Raw genomic sequence first — 23,051 nt, 5'->3', positions numbered from 1 at the left:
TCTAGAATAGACTTTTTTTTAGTCTCGGAGAGTATGTCTGGATCAGATTGGGAAGCAGATATTCGGGATATAATAATTTCAGACCACGCGGTTATCACTTTATCACTTAATACATCATCTAAGCGATTAACCGCTACTAGTGGTATTTTTTTCCCCAAATATTTAGTCAACGATATTAAATTCCAGAATTGGCTGATAACGCAATGGCAAGAATATGAGTCTTTTAACAATTCCTACATGGATAAACCGGAAGTCTATTGGGAAGCGGCGAAAGCCGTAATCAGAGGTAAAATCAAGGCATACCTATGTAAGCGTAAGAGGAAAAGTATGCAATTAGAAACTCAGGCGAATAATAGGGTGAGAAATAAATTTTCGGCGTATTTAAATGAGCATTCGGATGAGAAATGGCGTAAATATATGGATGCTAAAACAGCACGTGATATTCTTATACAGCAAAAAACAGTGATGGAAATACAAAAGCAAAAGGCACTCTACGGTGGTTTTGCTGGGAGATCGGCTAAGTTTCTGGCTAAACTTACCAAATCGACCACTCGTAACGCTGTGACGGTCATAAAAGACAGGTTGGGGAGATATACGAAAAACTCGGATATTATTAGAGTTTTTCATTGTTTTTTTAGTGATCTGTATAAGGCTGAATCGTATGACATAGAAAAGCAGAGACAATTTTGGGATCAAATTAAGACCCCTAAAATCTCCCCAGAAATTTTGGCAGATATTAACAAACCTATCTCTGAACAAGAGATTCATGCTGCAATTAAAACAACAAAACCTAATAAGGCAGCAGGTCCGGACTGTCTTCCCGCGGAGTTCTACAAGATACTTCAGACGCATATCGCCGCTACTCTTATGAATCTATTTAACTATTATTTTGTTAAAACAATAAATGTTCCCCATATTTCGCAGCAGCGGTAATCTCGTTGATCCCAAAAAAAAACAAAGATTTAGAACTTCCAGAATCCTATAGGCCCATATCTGTCTTAAACACAGATTACAAGATTTTGGCGTCAATAATAGCTAACAGATTAAAACCTCATCTAGGTAACATAATTCACGACAATCAGGCGGGTTTCATGCCAGGGAGAAACCCCTCAAAAAATATACGTAAGGTTATGACTTTGTTGGATTATTTTTGGAATAAATTCAAAACATCTGGACGGGAAAACTTTCCGGACCTAGCCTTATTAACGGTCGACGCGGAGAAAGCGTTCGATCGCATCTCTTGGAAACACCTATTTTTTGCATTAGAGCAATTTGGTCTAACAGGTCACATATTGGATTTTACGCAAATAATTTACACCTCTCCAATCTCGTCTTTATTAATCAACGGGGAGATCTCTCAATATCTATCATTGCAGCGGGGCACCCGACGGGGTTGCCCTTTATCGCCACTGTTGTTCAATATATCACTAGAACCATTTGCTATTCTGCTCCGTCAACAACTAGAGGGGATTCGTATAGGAGATCAAAAAATCACATTATTATTATACACTGACGATATAATTTTATGCTTGAGTAACATTTCTCGCAGTCTTGCCTTATTATTAGAATCTACAGAACTTTTCAGCGCAATCTCGGGGTACAAAATCAATTTTGCCAAATCAGATCTTTTATGGGTTAATAAAAAACAGCAAGATATTATGCACCCGTTTTCTGAAACATCTCAAATTCTGTATCTTGGCATTAAATTAAGCACAAATCCGGAGGACTGGTATAGGCTCAATTTCAGTAAGTTTTTTCAGGAGTGTGCGCAACGGGTAGATGGGTGGATAAATCTACCCATCTCCTTGTCGGCCAGAGCGACTCTTATAAAAAACATTCTCTTTCCTAAAGTATTTTATCTTATGCAAAACATTCCAATGCCTATCAAGAAGGCCGATATAATGAAGTATAATAAAGCTTGCACAAAATTATTATGGAAGGGGACTAGAAGTCGTATTTCGACTATACGCTTAACATGTAACAAAGATGCGGCCGGGCTGGTCTTACCGAATTTGCAGTATTATAGTTTAGTCGCTAGAGTAAAAGTGGCAATTGATTGGATAACCGAACAAGATCAGGTTGCTGCAGTTCCCTGGGAGTCTGCGCTAGTAAAGCCATTTAGACTAGATGCTATTCTCCATTGCCCAATGACCGACTTACCCTCTTCACTTTTTACACTCTTGACATTCAGAAACATCATATCTGCGTGGCAGAAATTTTGTGTGTCTTTAGATAATGTGCCATATGTTTCCAAATATTTACCTATTACATGTAATCCAAATTTTGTTCCAGGGCTCTGTTCAGTGATCTTCAGGGATTGGCGTGCTAGAGGGTTGATATATGTGGCACAAGTAGTTAAAACAGATTCAACTTTGTTATCTTTTGCCGAGCTAAGACAGCAATTCGGCCTCTCTAACAAAGAATTCTATGCTTATTTGCAGTTAAGGCATTTCATATTTGAACTAATTCAAAAATACGGAATCGACTGGACCCTTTCATTTCAACCGCAAATTAATAGTTTCAAAATGGGAATATATTCAATAGCTTCGTTTTATGCGCATCTTAATATCAAATCTTCTAATGAACAGAGAGATTATATAGTAGCTAAATGGAGTAAAGTTTTGCCTGAAGTAAATAGTCAAACTATAATGAATGTATTTAAATTTATGGATAAAAGCTGGGTTTTGACGTCATGGAAGGAATCGCAGATCAAGATTGTCTTTATGTCTTATTTGACCCCTGCTAGAGTGGCAAGGTGGTATAAGATAACAAGCATATGTCCTAAATGTTCTTCCCCTAAGGCAGACCTGCTACATTGTTTTTGGGCTTGTCCTAAAATTTCTCAATTTTGGTCGAAAGTAGCATATTGGATACGCTCAAAGTTCAAACTTGCCTATCATATACAAGTAATCGATGTACTTTTTTTGGTGCAATCTCAAATTGTTCCGGAAAACGTTAAATTAATTAATAAGATCATTATGCTGGGTCGTAACATGCTATTGAGGGCATGGAAAGCTAAAACCGCTCCGAATTTGAAAGAACTTAAGAATGCTCTGTTTATTCAGTTTATCCATGAACAGATAAATTTACAAAATCCGACAGATACACGTTTAGCTGAGTTCTTCAGGCAATGGAAAAATTTTATCTTATCATTCCCTACAGAGACCCAAATTAGGTTGGTCAGACCATTCAAGGAGACGCTGTATTTCCAACTACAAATTTTGGCTGGAAATTTCCCCAGTATCTGGTATAATAATGTCAGAAGCTTGCCAGAGGTGGGGACTGGAGAGAGTGGAGTCGAGTAGAGGATAATTCTTTTTACTATTTATTTTCTTTTTCTCCCTTTTCTTTCTTTCCCTTTTTTTTTTTTTTTCATGCACTATCAGAGTATAGATAGTCCAGATTCATTTGGATAGAGATTGGAACATCCTGAGAACATGTTGTTTGGTCAGTTTTCCAGAAATGTATGCTCTATTTTTTATTTTGTTGTTATTGTCTGATTATTATTATATTTTTATGTTATATGGTTGTTAAAAAACAATAAAGAAAAATGATATAAAAAAAAAAAAAAAAAAAGTAAGAAGCCATTTCAGTTACAAACCCAAATTGACTTGGTTGGAAAAATGGAGAGATAGGAATGGAAATTACAAATGTAGCCATTGTTCAGTGTGTCAGAACATGGAAACAGACAGCAAATTCACTGACAAACATGGAAATACACATACACAAGATAAACGGCCATATATCTGGCGGTAGTGAGGGAATTATATATATGCTATTTTGTAAGTGCCCGATGTACTATATAGGTAAAACCTATAGGGAATTACATGAACGCATAAAAGAGCATAAAAGGGATATTAAAAATGTGAACATCAAAACTAGTGCGGTAGCTAGACACTTTTTAGAGTGCCACCAAAGTAATAAAAAATTGTTGAGATTTAGAGGCTTAGAAGCAGTGAACTTTAAAGGCAGAGGGGGTGACCTGGATAAAAAACTTTTACAATTGGAATGTAAATGGATCTTCAATTTAAAATCCCTAAAACCCCTGGGTCTGAATGAGGAAATAAATTACGCTCCCTTTTTGGGATTATTGTAAAAATAGAATTGGAACCCTGATGCACGTCTAGGCTAATTACTATGTTTGACAATAGGTACAAATTAAATGTCAATATAAGGTTGTAAGTGTAAATATAAAACTTTAGAATCCTATTAATATCTGTGATAATGGGTCTGCTATTAGTTACATATATATATATGTAATATACATATTCTTGCCATTTCTGTTTCCCTGTCCCTTTAAAGTTTCTTTAAGCTTTATTTTTGGATGTCTCGTAATGAGTAATATTATAAATAATAGAGTATACCATACATATCTGTATGTGAAGAACGGTCATGTTTCAGGATTTTTGTGTTATTATGTTCAACATAGCACTATAGTAACTATTGTGGCAACAAAGTATTCATTTCAATACACTATTTCACACCTGGGAGTAAAAGAATAGGAAAAGGAGGAGTTTTCAGGCAGACTTAAGTTGCTACGGCTCTGCAAGTAATTACAACTCAGCCAGAAGAAACACGATGATTTGTGGGTGAAACGCGCATAGCTGTTGTCTATTGCTGGTGGGGAAACAGCTGATCCCTGCCGTTTGAATGCTGGAGCTCCCACATTGAGAGAAGTCGGGAGGAGAAGCCCTAGATGCGTCCTGCATGAAGTAAGGCATGGAATACACCACTAAGTGCATTAAACACCTTGTAACACCCGTGATAGATGAAGCACATGGATCAGGTAAAATAACTGACTTGTACTTAACAGTGGATAAACAGCGGAATTGGTACGCTTGTTCATAAGTCGATCTTAGGTATATCCAGAGTTGCCGTCATAGCTGTTGTGATACAGCGGAATTATTCAGTACACCTGTTCAATCTTGCATCTTATTTGTACAAGGTTCTGTTACTTCATATTGCAAATATTGCAGGATGATTGCTTTTGGAGACCTATTTATGGAACATTTATTGTTGCATCTTGGAGACCAGGAATAAGCTTATTTTGAAAAATAATTACCCTGGGATAGAGGCCTCTATAAGGGTTATTTCTATATGACTTTCCAAGTGTCAAGTGGGTCTTTCAGCTTCATATAAAACTTTTTGTTGCCACATATGATTTGTATATTTTGTATACTTTTGGTGCTATACGTTGATTGTTGATAAATTATTTGAATTGTATCTGCTGTCCGCCTGTGTTCTTAGGGTAGGCTCTAATCCTGATATATAATTTTGTCTATCCCAATGTGCTGGACTAAGAGTTACTTTGTTCTTATATAATGTATATATATATATATATATATATATATATATATATATATATATATATATATATATATATATATACAGACATACACATATTTTGGCATATTTATATAAATTATTGCCCTTTCCATTCAAAAACCTTGCCATATACCATATACATTTTAACCCTTATATATATATATATATATATATATATATATATATATATATATATATATATATATATATACAGGGAGTGCAGAATTATTAGGCAAATGAGTATTTTGACCACATCATCCTCTTTATGCATGTTGTCTTACTCCAAGCTGTATAGGCTCGAAAGCCTACTACCAATTAAGCATATTAGGTGATGTGCATCTCTGTAATGAGAAGGGGTGTGGTCTAATGACATCAACACCCTATATCAGGTGTGCATAATTATTAGGCAACTTCCTTTCCTTTGGCAAAATGGGTCAAAAGAAGGACTTGACAGGCTCAGAAAAGTCAAAAATAGTGAGATATCTTGCAGAGGGATGCAGCACTCTTAAAATTGCAAAGCTTCTGAAGCGTGATCATCGAACAATCAAGCGTTTCATTCAAAATAGTCAACAGGGTCGCAAGAAGCGTGTGGAAAAGCCAAGGCGCAAAATAACTGCCCATGAACTGAGAAAAGTCAAGCGTGCAGCTGCCAAGATGCCACTTGCCACCAGTTTAGCCATATTTCAGAGCTGCAACATCACTGGAGTGCCAAAAAGCACAAGGTGTGCAATACTCAGAGACATGGCCAAGGTAAGAAAGGCTGAAAGACGACCACCACTGAACAAGACACACAAGCTGAAACGTCAAGACTGGGCCAAGAAATATCTCAAGACTGATTTTTCTAAGGTTTTATGGACTGATGAAATGAGAGTGAGTCTTGATGGGCCAGATGGATGGGCCCGTGGCTGGATTGGTAAAGGGCAGAGAGCTCCAGTCCGACTCAGACGCCAGCAAGGTGGAGGTGGAGTACTGGTTTGGGCTGGTATCATCAAAGATGAGCTTGTGGGTCCTTTTCGGGTTGAGGATGGAGTCAAGCTCAACTCCCAGTCCTACTGCCAGTTTCTGGAAGACACCTTCTTCAAGCAGTGGTACAGGAAGAAGTCTGCATCCTTCAAGAAAAACATGATTTTCATGCAGGACAATGCTCCATCACACGCATCCAAGTACTCCACAGCGTGGCTGGCAAAAAAGGGTATAAAAGAAGAAAATCTAATGACATGGCCTCCTTGTTCACCTGATCTGAACCCCATTGAGAACCTGTGGTCCATCATCAAATGTGAGATTTACAAGGAGGGAAAACAGTACACCTCTCTGAACAGTGTCTGGGAGGCTGTGGTTGCTGCTGCACGCAATGTTGATGGTGAAGAGATCAAAACACTGACAGAATCCATGGATGGCAGGCTTTTGAGTGTCCTTGCAAAGAAAGGTGGCTATATTGGTCACTGATTTGTTTTTGTTTTGTTTTTGAATGTCAGAAATGTATATTTGTGAATGTTGAGATGTTATATTGGTTTCACTGGTAAAAATAAATAATTGAAATGGGTATATATTTGTTTTTTGTTAAGTTGCCTAATAATTATGCACAGTAATAGTCACTTGCACACACAGATATCCCCCTAAAATAGCTATAACTAAAAACAAACTAAAAACTACTTCCAAAACTATTCAGCTTTGATATTAATGAGTTTTTTGGGTTCATTGAGAACATGTTTGTTGTTCAATAATAAAATTAATCCTCAAAAATACAACTTGCCTAATAATTCTGCACTCCCTGTATATATATATATATATATATATATATATATATATATATATATATATATATATATATATATATATATATATACTAGTCCTAAAGCCCGTGTACACGGGCCATTTTTTGCAGTACAGCAGTTTCACCCTTTGCTCTCTCTCTATCCCCCCTCTCTTTTGTTCTCTATCTCCCCCTCTCTTCAGCTCTCTCTCTCCGTCTCTCTATTTTGCTCTCTCTCTCCCTCTCTCTTCTGCTCTCTCTCTCCCCTTCTCTATTTTGCTCTCTCCCCCCCTCTTTTCCTCCCTCTCTTTTGCGCTCTCTCTCCCCCTCTCTTTTGCACTCTCTCTCTCCCCCTCTCTTTTGCTGTCTCTCTCCCTCTCTTTTGCTCTCTCTATCCCCCTCTTTTGCTCTCTCTCCCCCCTTTCTTTTGCTGCCTCTCTCCCCCTCTCTTTTGCTGCCTCTCTCCCTCTCTTTTGCTCTCTCTAGCCCCCTATTTTGCTCTCTCTCTCCCCCCTCTCTTTTGCTCTCTCTCTCCCCCCTCTCTTTTGCTCTCTCTCTCCCCCCTTTTTTGCTCTCTCTATTCCCCTCTTTTGCTGTCTCTCTCCCTCTTTTGCTCTCTCTATCCCCCCTCTTTTGCTCTCTCTCCCCCTCTCTTTTGCTGCCTCTCTCCCTCTCTTTTGCTCTCTCTAGCCCCCTATTTTGCTCTCTCTCTCCCCCCTCTCTTTTGCTCTCTCTCTCCCCCCTCTCTTTTGCTCTCTTTCTCCCCCCTTTCTTTTGCTCTCCCCCGTCTTTTTCTGTCTCTCTTTTGCTCTCTCTATCCCCCCTCTTATTCTCTCTATCCCTCCTCTTTCTCTCTCTCTCCCCCTCTCTTTTGCTGTCTCTCTCCCTCTCTTTTGCTCTCTATATCCCCCTCTTTTGCTCTCTATATCCCCCCTCTTTTGCTCTCTTTCTCCCCCCATTTCTTTTGCTTTCCCCCGTCTTTTTCTGTCTCTCTTTTGCTCTCTCTATCCCCCCTCTTTTGCTCTCTCTATCCCTCCTCTCTCTCTCTCTCTCCCCCCTCTCTTTTGCAGTCTCTCCCCCTCCTCTATTTTGCTCTCTCCACCCTCTCTTTTGCTCTCTCTCCCCCTCTCTTTTGCTGTCTCTCTCCCTCTCTTTTGCTCTCTCTGTCCCCCCTCTTATGCTCTCTCTCTCCCCATTTCTTTTGCTCTCTCCTCCCTCTTTTGCTGTCTCTCTCTTGCTCTCTCTATCCCCCTCTTTTACTCTGTTTCCCCCCTCTCTTTTGTTGTCTCTCTCCCTCTCTTTTGCTCTCTATCTCCCCTCTTTTGTTTTCTCTCTCTCCCCTCTCATTTGCTCTCTCTGTCTCCCCTCTTTTGCTCTCTCTCTCCCCCCTTTCTTTTGCTCTCTGCCCCCTCTTTTGCTGTCTCTCTTTATTCCCTCTTTTGCTCTCTTTCCCCCTTCTCTTTTGTTGACTCTCTCCCTCTCTTTTGCTCTCTCTATCTCCCCTCTTTTGCTTTCTCTCTCTTCCCTTTCTTTTCCTCTCCCTCCCCCTCTATTTTGCTGTCTCTCTCCCTCTCTTTTGCTCTCTCTCTCTTTTGCTCTCTCTATCGCCCCTCTTTTGCTCGCTCTCTCCCCTTTATTTTGCTCTCCCTCTTCCCTCTCTTTTGCTGTCTCTCTCCCTCTCTTTTGCTCTCTCTATCCCCCTCTTTTGCTCTCTCTCTATCCCCCCTCTTTTGAGTTCTCCCACGTTGTCTGCACGGCCTTGTCTGGCCCAGCCCCACCTGCGTCACGCCCAGCATCACCTGCACCACGCCCCCCTCACACCCGGTCGGCCCCAGAATGATGCTTGACAGGTCAGTCTGTTGAAAGCCAGGTGTGTTTGTCCTCACTACGCATGACAGCTTCTGACAAACACACTAGGCCTTTTATATTATAGAATGTTATTTAAATATATTAGTAATATGAGTGTGACCCTTTATTTTAATGTATTTATACTGTGCTTGATGCACAATTTTTTTTTACTTTTTTAACACTTTACTCTAGGGGGCCAATTTATCACGGGCCGAATGGGGCCGTATACCCCTGTTTCTGCGCAAGCCTTCAGGCTCACCGGAAACAGGAATTAAGAAGCAGCGGTCTTAAGACCGCTGCTCTATAACTCATCCGCTGCCTCTGAGGCTGCGGACATCAATCCGCCCAATCAAATACGATCGGGTTGATTGACACCCCCTGCTAGCGGCCGCAAATCTGCAGGCGGCATTGCACAAGCATTTCACCAGAACTGCTTGTGCAATGATAAATGACGACAGCATATGCTGTCGGGATTTATCGATGTCTGATGGACATGATCGTTACAGCGGATCATGTCAGCCAGACAATAGATAAATTGACCCCTAGGTCTCCCCTTTGTTTGTGCTTGAACAAACACATTTACTTTCAACTTGTAATATGCGTACAAGTTAGCTCAGTGGCGATATTGCGAGATGAAGAGTTTCTGGTTAAATACTGTATGCATTGCAGGACAGGATCATAAATACTTTTCATGCACAAATGTAACACCCGTTTTCTAATGTGTAAACCATAAGAAAAGGCCACACAAAAATTGTGCTTTCTTTAACTTTCAATGGGAAAAACAAAAGACTGTTATGGCAGCAATACAATCCAGTCACAATTTCTTGCTTTGTGTTGCTATGCATATACGTAGAACTTTTTTATGTAAAGCCCTTATTATATAGATACAAGTGTTGAAAAGAACACTCAATGGTCGACTACAGAAATAATCACTACCAGCAGGGTCACCCTTAGCATTTGCAGGGCCCTGGGCTAGACAAATTTGTGAGGCCTCACAGCTCTTATTTCCCTCCCCTTGTATGCCCTGCCCCCTGTAATGCCCACCCCTGTCCCAACATTTCAGTTTTATCCATATAAAGAATAACAGTATATATAACATCTCCTGATACCATAACCACTTCTACATAAACAAAAACAGAATTTATGTTTACCTGATAAATTACTTTCTCCAACGGTGTGTCCGGTCCACGGCGTCATCCTTACTTGTGGGATATTCTCTTCCCCAACAGGAAATGGCAAAGAGCCCAGCAAAGCTGGTCACATGATCCCTCCTAGGCTCCGCCTACCCCAGTCATTCGACCGACGTAAAGGAGGAATATTTGCATAGGAGAAACCATATGATACCGTGGTGACTGTAGTTAAAGAAAATAAATTATCAGACCTGATTAAAAAACCAGGGCGGGCCGTGGACCGGACACACCGTTGGAGAAAGTAATTTATCAGGTAAACATAAATTCTGTTTTCTCCAACATAGGTGTGTCCGGTCCACGGCGTCATCCTTACTTGTGGGAACCAATACCAAAGCTTTAGGACACGGATGAAGGGAGGGAGCAAATCAGGTCACCTAAATGGAAGGCACCACGGCTTGCAAAACCTTTCTCCCAAAAATAGCCTCAGAAGAAGCAAAAGTATCAAACTTGTAAAATTTGGTAAAAGTGTGCAGTGAAGACCAAGTCGCTGCCCTACATATCTGATCAACAGAAGCCTCGTTCTTGAAGGCCCATGTGGAAGCCACAGCCCTAGTGGAATGAGCTGTGATTCTTTCAGGAGGCTGCCGTCCGGCAGTCTCATAAGCCAATCTGATGATGCTTTTAATCCAAAAAGAGAGAGAGGTAGAAGTTGCTTTTTGACCTCTCCTTTTACCAGAATAAACAACAAACAAGGAAGATGTTTGTCTAAAATCCTTTGTAGCATCTAAATAGAATTTTAGAGCGCGAACAACATCCAAATTGTGCAACAAACGTTCCTTCTTTGAAACTGGATTCGGACACAAAGAAGGCACAGCTATCTCCTGGTTAATGTTTTTGTTAGAAACAACTTTCGGAAGAAAACCAGGTTTAGTACGTAAAACCACCTTATCTGCATGGAACACCAGATAAGGAGGAGAACACTGCAGAGCAGATAATTCTGAAACTCTTCTAGCAGAAGAAATTGCAACCAAAAACAAAACTTTCCAAGATAATAACTTAATATCAACGGAATGTAAGGGTTCAAACGGAACCCCCTGAAGAACTGAAAGAACTAAGTTGAGACTCCAAGGAGGAGTCAAAGGTTTGTAAACAGGCTTGATTCTAACCAGAGCCTGAACAAAGGCTTGAACATCTGGCACCGCTGCCAGCTTTTTGTGAAGTAACACCGACAAGGCAGAAATCTGTCCCTTCAAGGAACTTGCAGATAATCCTTTCTCCAATCCTTCTTGAAGAAAGGATAGAATCTTAGGAATTTTTACCTTGTCCCAAGGGAATCCATTAGATTCACACCAACAGATATATTTTTTCCATACTTTGTGGTAAATTTTTCTAGTTACAGGCTTTCTGGCCTGAACAAGAGTATCAATAACAGAATCTGAGAACCCTCGTTTTGATAAGATCAAGCGTTCAATCTCCAAGCAGTCAGTTGGAGTGAGACCAGATTCGGATGTTCGAACGGACCTTGAACAAGAAGGTCTCGTCTCAAAGGTAGCTTCCATGGTGGAGCCGATGACATATTCACCAGATCTGCATACCAAGTCCTGCGTGGCCACGCAGGAGCTATCAAGATCACCGATGCCCTCTCCTGATTGATCCTGGCTACCAGCCTGGGGATGAGAGGAAACGGTGGGAATACATAAGCTAGTTTGAAGGTCCAAGGTGCTACTAGTGCATCTACTAGAGCCGCCTTGGGATCCCTGGATCTGGACCCGTAGCAAGGAACCTTGAAGTTCTGACGAGAGGCCATCAGATCCATGTCTGGAATGCCCCACAGTTGAGTAATTTGGGCAAAGATTTCCGGATGGAGTTCCCACTCCCCCGGATGTAATGTCTGACGACTCAGAAAATCCGCTTCCCAATTTTCCACTCCTGGGATGTGGATTGCAGACAGGTGGCAGGAGTGAGTCTCCGCCCATTGAATGATTTTGGTCACTTCTTCCATCGCCAGGGAACTCCTTGTTCCCCCCTGATGGTTGATGTACGCAACAGTCGTCATGTTGTCTGATTGAAACCGTATGAACTTGGCCTTTGCTAGCTGAGGCCAAGCCTTGAGAGCATTGAGTATCGCCCTCAGTTCCAGAATATTTATCGGTAGAAGAGATTCTTCCCGAGACCAAAGACCCTGAGCTTTCAGGGGTCCCCAGACCGCGCCCCAGCCCATCAGACTGGCGTCGGTCGTGACAATGACCCACTCTGGTCTGCGGAAGTTCATCCCTTGTGACAGGTTGTCCAGGGACAGCCACCAACGGAGTGAATCTCTGGTCCTCTGATTTACTTGTATCGTCGGAGACAAGTCTGTATAGTCCCCATTCCACTGACTGAGCATGCACAGTTGTAATGGTCTTAGATGAATGCGCGCAAAAGGAACTATGTCCATTGCCGCTACCATCAAACCTATTACTTCCATGCACTGCGCTATGGAAGGAAGAGGAACGGAATGAAGTATTTGACAAGAGTTCAGAAGTTTTGTTTTTCTGGCCTCTGTCAGAAAAATCCTCATTTCTAAGGAGTCTATTATTGTTCCCAAGAAGGGAACCCTTGTTGACGGAGATAGAGAACTCTTTTCTACGTTCACTTTCCATCCGTGAGATCTGAGAAAGGCTAGGACTATGTCCGTGTGAGCCTTTGCTTGAGGAAGGGACGACGCTTGAATCAGAATGTCGTCCAAGTAAGGTACTACTGCAATGCCCCTTGGTCTTAGCACCGCTAGAAGGGACCCTAGTACCTTTGTGAAAATCCTTGGAGCAGTGGCTAATCCGAAAGGAAGTGCCACGAACTGGTAATGCTTGTCCAGGAATGCGAACCTTAGGAACCGATGATGTTCCTTGTGGATAGGAATATGTAGGTACGCATCCTTTAAATCCACCGTGGTCATGAATTGACCTTCCTGGATGGAAGGAAGAATTGTTCGAATGGTTTCCATTTTGAACGATGGAACCTTGAGAAACTTGTTTAGGATCTTGAGATCTAAGATTGGTCTGAACGTTCCCTCTTTTTTGGGAACTACGAACAGATTGGAGTAGAACCCCATCCCTTGTTCTCCTGATGGAACAGGATGAATCACTCCCATTTTTAACAGGTCTTCTACACAATGTAAGAATGCCTGTCTCTTTATGTGGTCTGAAGACAATTGAGACCTGTGGAACCTCCCCCTTGGGGGAAGCCCCTTGAATTCCAGAAGATAACCTTGGGAGACTATTTCTAGCGCCCAAGGATCCAGAACATCTCTTGCCCAAGCCTGAGCGAAGAGAGAGAGTCTGCCCCCCACCAGATCCGGTCCCGGATCGGGGGCCAACATTTCATGCTGTCTTGGTAGCAGTGGCAGGCTTCTTGGCCTGCTTTCCCTTGTTCCAGCCTTGCATTGGTCTCCAGGCTGGCTTGGCTTGAGAAGTATTACCCTCTTGCTTAGAGGACGTAGCACTTTGGGCTGGTCCGTTTCTACGAAAGGGACGAAAATTAGGTTTATTTTTTGCCTTGAAAGACCTATCCTGAGGAAGGGCGTGGCCCTTACCCCCAGTGATATCCGAGATAATCTCTTTCAAGTCAGGGCCAAACAGCGTTTTCCCCTTGAAAGGAATGTTAAGCAATTTGTTCTTGGAAGACGCATCCGCTGACCAAGATTTCAACCAAAGCGCTCTGCGCGCCACAATAGCAAACCCAGAATTCTTCGCCGCTAACCTAGCCAATTGCAAAGTGGCATCTAGGGTGAAAGAATTAGCCAATTTGAGAGCACGGATTCTGTCCATAATCTCCTCATAAGGAGGAGAATCACTAGTGATCGCCTTCTCTAGCTCATCGAACCAGAAACACGCGGCTGTAGTGACAGGGACAATGCATGAAATTGGTTGTAGAAGGTAACCTTGCTGAACAAACATCTTTTTAAGCAAACCTTCTAATTTTTTATCCATAGGATCTTTGAAAGCACAACTATCTTCTATGGGTATAGTGGTGCGTTTGTTTAAAGTAGAAACCGCCCCCTCGACCTTGGGGACTGTCTGCCATAAGTCCTTTCTGGGGTCGACCATAGGAAACAATTTTTTAAATATGGGGGGAGGGACGAAAGGTATACCGGGCCTTTCCCATTCTTTATTTACAATGTCCGCCACCCGCTTGGGTATAGGAAAAGCTTCTGGGGGCCCCGGGACCTCTAGGAACTTGTCCATTTTACATAGTTTCTCTGGGATGATCAAATTCTCACAATCATCCAGAGTGGATAACACCTCCTTAAGCAGAGCGCGGAGATGTTCCAACTTAAATTTAAATGTAATCACATCAGGTTCAGCTTGTTGAGAAATTTTCCCTGAATCTGAAATTTCTCCCTCAGACAAAACCTCCCTGGCCCCCTCAGACTGGTGTAGGGGCACTTCAGAACCAATATCATCAGCGTCCTCATGCTCTTCAGTATTTTCTAAAACAGAGCAGTCGCGCTTACGCTGATAAGTGGGCATTTTGGCTAAAATGTTTTTGATAGAATTATCCATTACAGCCGTTAATTGTTGCATAGTAAGGAGTATTGGCGCGCTAGATGTACTAGGGGCCTCCTGAGTGGGCAAGACTGGTGTAGACGAAGGAGGAGATGATGCAGTACCATGCTTACTCCCCTCACTTGAGGAATCATCTTGGGCATCATTTTCTCTAAATTTTGTGTCACATAAATCACATCTATTTAAATGAGAAGGAACCTTGGCTTCCCCACATTCAGAACACAGTCTATCTGGTAGTTCAGACATGTTAAACAGGCATAAACTTGATAACAAAGTACAAAAAACGTTTTAAAATAAAACCGTTACTGTCACTTTAAATTTTAAACTGAACACACTTTATTACTGCAATTGCGAAAAAGTATGAAGGAATTGTTCAAAATTCACCAAAATTTCACCACAGTGTCTTAAAGCCTTAAAAGTATTGCACACCAAATTTGGAAGCTTTAACCCTTAAAATAACGGAACCGGAGCCGTTTTTATCTTTAACCCCTTTACAGTCCCTGGTATCTGCTTTGCTGAGACCCAACCAAGCCCAAGGGGGAATACGATACCAAATGACGCCTTCAGAAAGTCTTTTCTATGTATCAGAGCTCCTCACACATGCGACTGCATGTCATGCTTCTCAAAAACAAGTGCGCAATACCGGCGCGAAAATGAGGCTCTGCCTATGATTAGGGAAAGCCCCTAGAGAATAAGGTGTCTAAAACAGTGCCTGCCGATATTATTTTACAAAATACCCAGATTAAAATGATTCCTCAAGGCTAAATATGTGAATATATGAATCGATTTAGCCCAGAAAATGTCTACAGTCTTAAAAAGCCCTTGTGAAGCCCTTATTTACTGTCTAAATAAAAATGGCTTACCGGATCCCATAGGGAAAATGACAGCTTCCAGCATTACATCGTCTTGTTAGAATGTGTCATACCTCAAGCAGCAAAAGTCTGCTCACTGTTCCCCCAACTGAAGTTAATTCCTCTCAACAGTCCTGTGTGGAACAGCCATCGATTTTAGTAACGGTTGCTAAAATCATTTTCCTCTTACAAACAGAAATCTTCATCTCTTTTCTGTTTCAGAGTAAATAGTACATACCAGCACTATTTTAAAATAACAAACTCTTGATTGAATAATAAAAACTACAGTTAAACACTAAAAAACTCTAAGCCATCTCCGTGGAGATGTTGCCTGTACAACGGCAAAGAGAATGACTGGGGTAGGCGGAGCCTAGGAGGGATCATGTGACCAGCTTTGCTGGGCTCTTTGCCATTTCCTGTTGGGGAAGAGAATATCCCACAAGTAAGGATGACGCCGTGGACCGGACACACCTATGTTGGAGAAATAGAACTATACATGGCACCTTCTCATACTCTCACCCTTGAAAGTGTGGGACCCCCCAAAGTGCAAAGCCCTTTGTGGGTGCCCACTTGCCCTGCCCAAAGGTCAGGTCTACCTAACAGTGATCAGTTTATTGCAGTAATCCCTAATTCCACTGGCCTGTCAGTACAATATAATAATAATAAATCTGATTCACAACTTCCAGCAACTATAAAAAATGCTTAAAGGACAGACCTAGCTCCACAAATCTACTCCAACCTCATTATACAACCTCCCTTTCATAAAATCTTCCCTTGGATGTTAAAGCAATTGCAGTGATCACAAAAATGGGCTCAGTGCTACTATAAGGGCTGGGATAGTAAGAGTTAGAGATAATTGTATTGGGGTAGCTGTCATGTAGTGGGGCTGATTTGGCTTTGTAGGAAAAGGCTTGAAGGTGGGGCCAGGCGGCTGGATGTTAGGGTTTATTGATATAGAAACTGGAGATTTTTGTGTGTGACTTCAGTAGCTTTTAATAAGGTTGGTCATTATGATAAGCTGAAAGAAGCAGCTGTTATTTAGTGATATAGTGTATAGCACATTGACACTAAATAATAGCCATGTAAATGTGATAGAGCCACAACATTTTAGCAACTGTTAATATTTTGCATATCCATTTTTATTAGTTATTTTTTTAGTAGTGGTTTTGTTTTTGAGGTTTAGTTCTTTATATACATTTTATATGTTAGTAAAATGTATTGATAGACAGACATACAATGGATAGATATATGATATGTGTATATAAATAAATAAATATATATATATATAGACTGACCGACCAATCAATCAATCTATTAAACTAGATAGATAAATAGATAGATAGATAGATAGATAGATAGATAGATAGATAGATAGATATAGATGGATGATAGATAATGATGGATAGATAGAGAGCTGATAGATAGATAGATAGATCAATAGATAGATAGATAGATAGATAGATAGATAGATAGATAGAGGGATATGGATAGATAGTGTAGAGATGATTGATAGATAGATAGATAGATAGATAGATAGATAGATAAAGATAGATAGATAGATAGATAGATAGATGATAGATAGGTAGATAGATAGATAAAGATAGATGGATGGGTAGATAGATATATAGCTGATGATAGATAGATGATAGATGATCGATAGAAAGATAAAAATCCAAAATAATAAATAAATAAATAAATGAATAAATAAATAGTCATACATTACAGTGGCATTATGGAATATAACAAAAAATAATGCATATTGATTAAAACATACAGTATTGTTGATATCATGTTGAGTTCTACAGACAACAAATGCTGAGCAAAATAGTTCATAAAAATAATTTTTGAACAGAGGACTCCATTAATCCATTAATTGTAACTGAGAACATGTAGCATATGCTTCATTGCCTGAACTCTTTGACCATAGCAGATGTGCTAGTAAGAGGAGGGGAAATATCAGCTATTCAAAGAACACATTAAATTTATTACATTATATACATTTTTCTGAAAATGATTACAAATAAATAGAATAAGCTATAGGAAAATGCAGTTTTAAAATGATAATTTTGCTTGTCAATTCATATATTGATTTGGCAAATTAAATGACACAAATCATGGCATATATTATACCATTGTCATGTTCCTATACGTGTCTTTGTACAGAATAGTTGTCTTTGTATATGTTTTAGAGTATGTATAATCATTTTTTAATAATTTTTAAAAAATATTTTTCAATATTTTAGATTTAATATTTCAATAACGCGATTTGAGGTTAGCAATTCTTCATGTGCACACACCTGACATCGCTTTAGACCTAAATCGCAAAACGCAAAGCGTGATACGCATATCTTACATTTATATGTTCTTCACATAGAATTTTTTTTAATTTTTATTATTGAATAAATATTTCTATATATATCTGATGTGAATGTAAAATCTCGTGCGCAAACTTTTTACTTTCAACATGTATGCACAAAAAGATTACTTCTAACAAGTTTGAGGAAAAGCACTAAATAGCGTGCCACTTGTAATCTGGCCCACAATGGGGCAGGAGTTTAAATATAGGGCTAGATTAATAGTGGAGCTCTATTTTGCACTCCCTCTCACGCGTTACCTTTGCTATATGGATGCTTTTTTAAATTGAAAGTAACAAGTTAGCAAAAACCTGACGCGGGCAAAAAGACTACATTAACATATTCTCCCTCAGACGTCAGTGGAGCAGGCAAACTGAAAAAAAAAAACTAACACTCATACTCACGTGCTAACCATATCGCGTTTATTCAAGTGCCCTAAACCCGATATAAAAGAATGTTATATTTCTTCTTAAATATATATATATATATATATATATATATATATTTTATATATATATATATATATATATATATATATATAGGTATAGTTATATACAGATATATAAAGAAATATCTATTTAAAAAATACTTGGAATGTGAAATATTTGCAGTACATACACAGTTAAACACCATATTAAATATGTATCTTACATAAATGTTTTTTCATTTTTTCAGCTACTTAACTGCAAAGGGCTCCAATGTACACACACACACACACACACACACACACATATATATATATATATATATATATATATATGTGTGTGTGTGTGTCTATATGTGTATATATGTATGTAACGCTTGCACACTACAGTTAGGACATCACTCGTAATTTAGACCATATTGCTATAATAAGCTGATAAAAGATTGCTGCATAAAATGGTGTGCAGTGTCTGATTTAAAAGTTATTTTGAGGACTAAATTTGTTACTCCCAGTTTTACAGTTATCTGGTCATGTGTATACATCACGTGAGCCTGAGATTTAAAGGAACATTATTTTTTATTTTGTCCATTTTTTCTGTAATGTAACTCTAAGTTGATGATATTCACAATTCCATTGAGTTTCTATAATGGGTGACACCAAGGTTTTGCTTTATCTATCTCTTCTGCTGAGGTTAATAAGGGACAGAAATATAACAGTGTACGCAAACAAGGCTGTATGGATTATAGGATTCCACACAACCTTTTTTGTGCACTCTCTTAATTTACTTTATAGAAACCAATTTATTCTTTATAAACTAAAGATTCAAACTTATATCTTCAATATCTAAAAACCTAATATATTTTTTTGGCCACAGCAGGTCTTAAACGCTAGTTAAGTGGCAGATGCACTTTAGGTGGCAGATTTTAATCATCTCAATCTGATCGGATCAAGATGATTGACAGCCTCCTCTTTCGCCCGATTGGCCATGTGCAAGTAGGGGGCGGCTTTTCACAATCAGCAAATTGTGCAATATTAACTGTTGACAAAACACTGCTGTACACTTACCGCGAAGCTTGGAAGATGAGGTTCATGACACCGAACCTCATCTGTTTGGCAGTTGTTTAATGAGGGTCATGGTATGTACTTTTCTCAAAGAAGAAATTGTGATCCAACCTATGCTGTTTCTCAGAGCCCAGGTGGCTTCCTACTTGATTGTGTGCTTCCCCAACAGTTCACAGAAATGAGTAAGCTCTGGCATTAGATAGAACATCAACTGCAAATTAACCCCCATACTTAAAGGATTAAGTGTATATGAGCGCCAACTTATTTGTCATATTTATTAGAACCAACTGGTGCATTTTGCATGAAATGTTGCCATGCTCGTGAGGATTCACTCATTCAGTCTCAACGTTGGGGTATTAGAAAGGATAAAGTATGAAGCAATGTTAGCACTTCCCTTCAGGTTCTCGCTGCCAGCCCCGGTTCTCCCAAACCGTGTATAGAAGCAGAAAGTGTTGAAAGTGGTGGCGCTGTGTCACCTCCAGGGAACCAAGCTGCCCACGTCCTCTGAGTCAACCTTGTTGCTTTCACCTCCAAAATAAAAGAGCTCACAATAGCGTGGCAGGTTTCAGACAATGTGGTAGGGGCACAAACTGGTTATACTCACAAGATTGCAATTAAAATAAGACTTTTATTAAAATCATCACAAAGGTGTCTTCAGGTGCAGCTTCAGTTTGTTTGTTTTTTTAAATATAGCTCAACGCGTTTCCTCTAAAAGAAGCCTTTATCAAGAGCATAAAGTTAAAACAATTTCTGGAACAAATGGTTAAACATCAACATTGAGGTTAATTACAATCTAACAGTGGTTTGCCCCAAAATTGATTTTTTTTCTTTCTGCCCTAATTGGTTATTGAGTTTCTCAAGTGATTTTGCAAAATGGATTCATTTGTTAAACTTCTATAGCTGCAATGCCTTTTCAACAGAAAAGCTCCCAAAAAAAAGCCTTGTGACATTAAATCCAAATTTTTTCTTTCATGATTCAGACAGAGCATGCAATTCTAAATAACTTTCCAATTTATTTCTATTGTTTTGTTATCTTTGTATCCTTTGGTAAAAAGTATACCTAGGTAGGCGTTCGTATTGCACCTCACTTGTTATACCAGTTGAGTCCAAATATTGCTTTCGCAGAAGCGATATTTTGCCTTCAACTTGCAATCTAGCCCAATGTAAAACATCTTAAAAGTTCTTGAACTGTCATTTATTTTAAAGATTCTGTTTCTGAATGATTGATCGATTGATTGATTATATATTATGTAAAATTAAAGGTCAATTTGTTTAGAAGAAAAATAAAAATCTGTTGTTAATACTTGTTATTATAACCTTTTTTTAATAGGAATATTATGAAAAAGGAGATTATATTATCCGAGAAGGAGAGGAGGGAAGTACATTCTTCATAATTGCAAGGGGAAAGGTAAAAATAAAAAAACAATGTGAATTTATACAACAAAACATTATCTTGTTTATCAAACTTTAATTTTTAAGTTTAAAGTAATTAGTTTAAGTTGGGGTCAGCAACCTTTTTCCACATAAGGGCTGAACAAAACGTCTGTGAATGCATGGAGGGCCACAATTACCTACATACGGCCAGATTACGAGTTTTGCGTTATGAGCGGCTCAGCAATAACTTGCAAGTTATTTCCACCGCTCACCTCCCTATAGCGCTGCTATTACAGGTTTGCAAAAATCCGGCGTTAGTGGGAAATATGGCAACGTTGAGCTCCATACCACACACAAATACCAACGCTGCTTTGAGCTGGTTTTACGTGCTCGTGCACGATTTCCCCATAGACATCAATGGGGAGAGCCGGCTGAAAAAAAGCCTAACACCTGCAATAAAGGAGCATAAAGCTCCGTAACGCAGCCCCATTGATTCCTATGGGGTAAGAAAAGTTATGTTTACACCTAACACCCTAACATAAACCCAAAGTCTAAACACCCCTAATCTGCTGCCCACGACATTACACTTATTAACCCCTAATCTGCCGCCCCGACATCGCCACCACCAACCTACACTTATTAACCCCTAATATGCCACCCCCAATGTCGCCGCCACCTACCTACACTTATTAACCCCTAATCTGCCACCCCCAATGTCGCCGCCACCTACCTACACTTATTAACCCCTAATCTGCCGCCCCCAACGTCTCAGACACCTACATTACACTTATTAACCCCTAATCTGCCGCCCCAACGTCGCCGACACCTACATTGCACTTATTAACCCCTAATCTGCCGCCCCCAACATCGCCGCCGCCTCCACAATACTAAAGTTATTAACCCCTAAACTTCTGGCCTCCCACATCACTAACACTAAATAAATATATTAACCCCTAAACCTAACCCTAAGTCTAACCCTAACACCCCTAACTTTAATATAACTAAAATAAATCTAAATAAAAATTACTATTATTACCTAACTAATACATATTTAAAACTAAATACTTACCTGTAAAATAAACCCTAAGATAGCTACAATATAACTAATAGTTACATTGTAGCTATCTTAGGTTTTATTTTTATTTCACAGCTAAGTTTGTATTTATTTTAACTAGGTAGAATAGTTAGTAAATAGTTATTAACTATTTACTAACTACCTAGTTAAAATAAATACAAATTTACCTGTAAAATAAAACCTAATCTGTCTTACACTAACACCTAACATTACACTACAATTAAATAAATTACATTAATTAAATACAAAAACTAAATTACAAAAGATAAAAAAACACTAAATTACACAAAATAAAAAAGAAATTATCAAATATTGAAACTAATTACACCTAATCTAATAGCCCTATCAAAATAAAAAAGCCCCACCCCAAATAAAAAAAAACCCTAGCCTAAACTAAACTGCCAATAGCATTTAAAAGGGCCTTTTGTGGGGCATTTCCCCAAAGAAATCAGCTCTTTTACCTGTAAAAAAAAATACAAACAACCCCCCCAACAGTAAAACCCACCACCCACACAACCAAACCCCCCAGATAAAACCCTATCTAAATAAACCTAAGCTCCCCATTGCCCTGAAAAGGGCATTTGGATGGGCATTGCCCTTAAAAGAAAATTTATGCTTACCTGATAAATTTATTTATTTTTTGACACGAGTCCACGGATCATCTTAATTACTTAATGGGATATTCACCCCCTGGTCAGCAGGAGGCGGCAAAGAGCACCACAGCAAAGCTGTTAAATAGCTCCTCCCTTCCCTACCACTCCAGTCATTGGACCGAAGTTAAGGTGAGAAAGGAAGAAACAAGGTGCAGAGGTGTCTGAAGTTTATAACATACAAATAACCTGTCTAAATAACAGGGTGGGCCGTGGACTCATCGTGTCAAAAAAGAAATAAATTTATCAGGTAAGCATAAATTTTCTTTTCTTTTTAATGACATGATGAGTCCACGGATCATCTTAATTACTAATGGGATTCAATACCCAAGCTAGAGTACACAGATGATACGGGAGGGACAAGACAGGGAACCTAAACGGAAGGCACCACTGCTTGAAGAACTTTTCTACCAAAAGCGGCATCAGCCGAAGCAAAAGTGTCAAATTTATAGAACTTTGAAAAAGTGTGAAAAGAGGACCAAGTTGCGGCCTTGCAAATCTGTTCCACAGAAGCTTCATTCTTGAATGCCCATGAGGAAGCAATGGCCCTCGTGGAATGAGCCGTAACTCTCTCTGGAAGCTGCTGTCCAGCAGTCTCATATGCGAAACGTATGATACTCTTCAGCCAGAAAGAAAGAGAAGTAGTCGTAGCTTTCTGTCT

At 39.5% G+C, this 23,051-nt stretch overlaps 1 protein-coding gene across 1 annotated transcript in view; it reads left to right on the top strand.

Annotated features, from left to right (window-relative positions):
• The window catches only part of PRKG2 (protein kinase cGMP-dependent 2), a 308,690-nt gene that overhangs the window by 135,714 nt on the left and 149,925 nt on the right, over positions 1–23,051 (top strand). The window contains exon 7 of the mRNA XM_053703230.1: positions 20,622–20,699. Within this exon, the coding sequence (XP_053559205.1) occupies positions 20,622–20,699 (78 nt within the window). The remainder of the gene's footprint in view (positions 1–20,621; positions 20,700–23,051) is intronic.

Source organism: Bombina bombina, chromosome 2 (genome assembly GCF_027579735.1).
Source record: "Bombina bombina isolate aBomBom1 chromosome 2, aBomBom1.pri, whole genome shotgun sequence".
NCBI classification, from domain to species: domain Eukaryota; kingdom Metazoa; phylum Chordata; class Amphibia; order Anura; family Bombinatoridae; genus Bombina; species Bombina bombina.
Note: the sequence above shows the minus strand (reverse complement) of the source record. Positions and strands in the feature narration are given on the sequence as shown.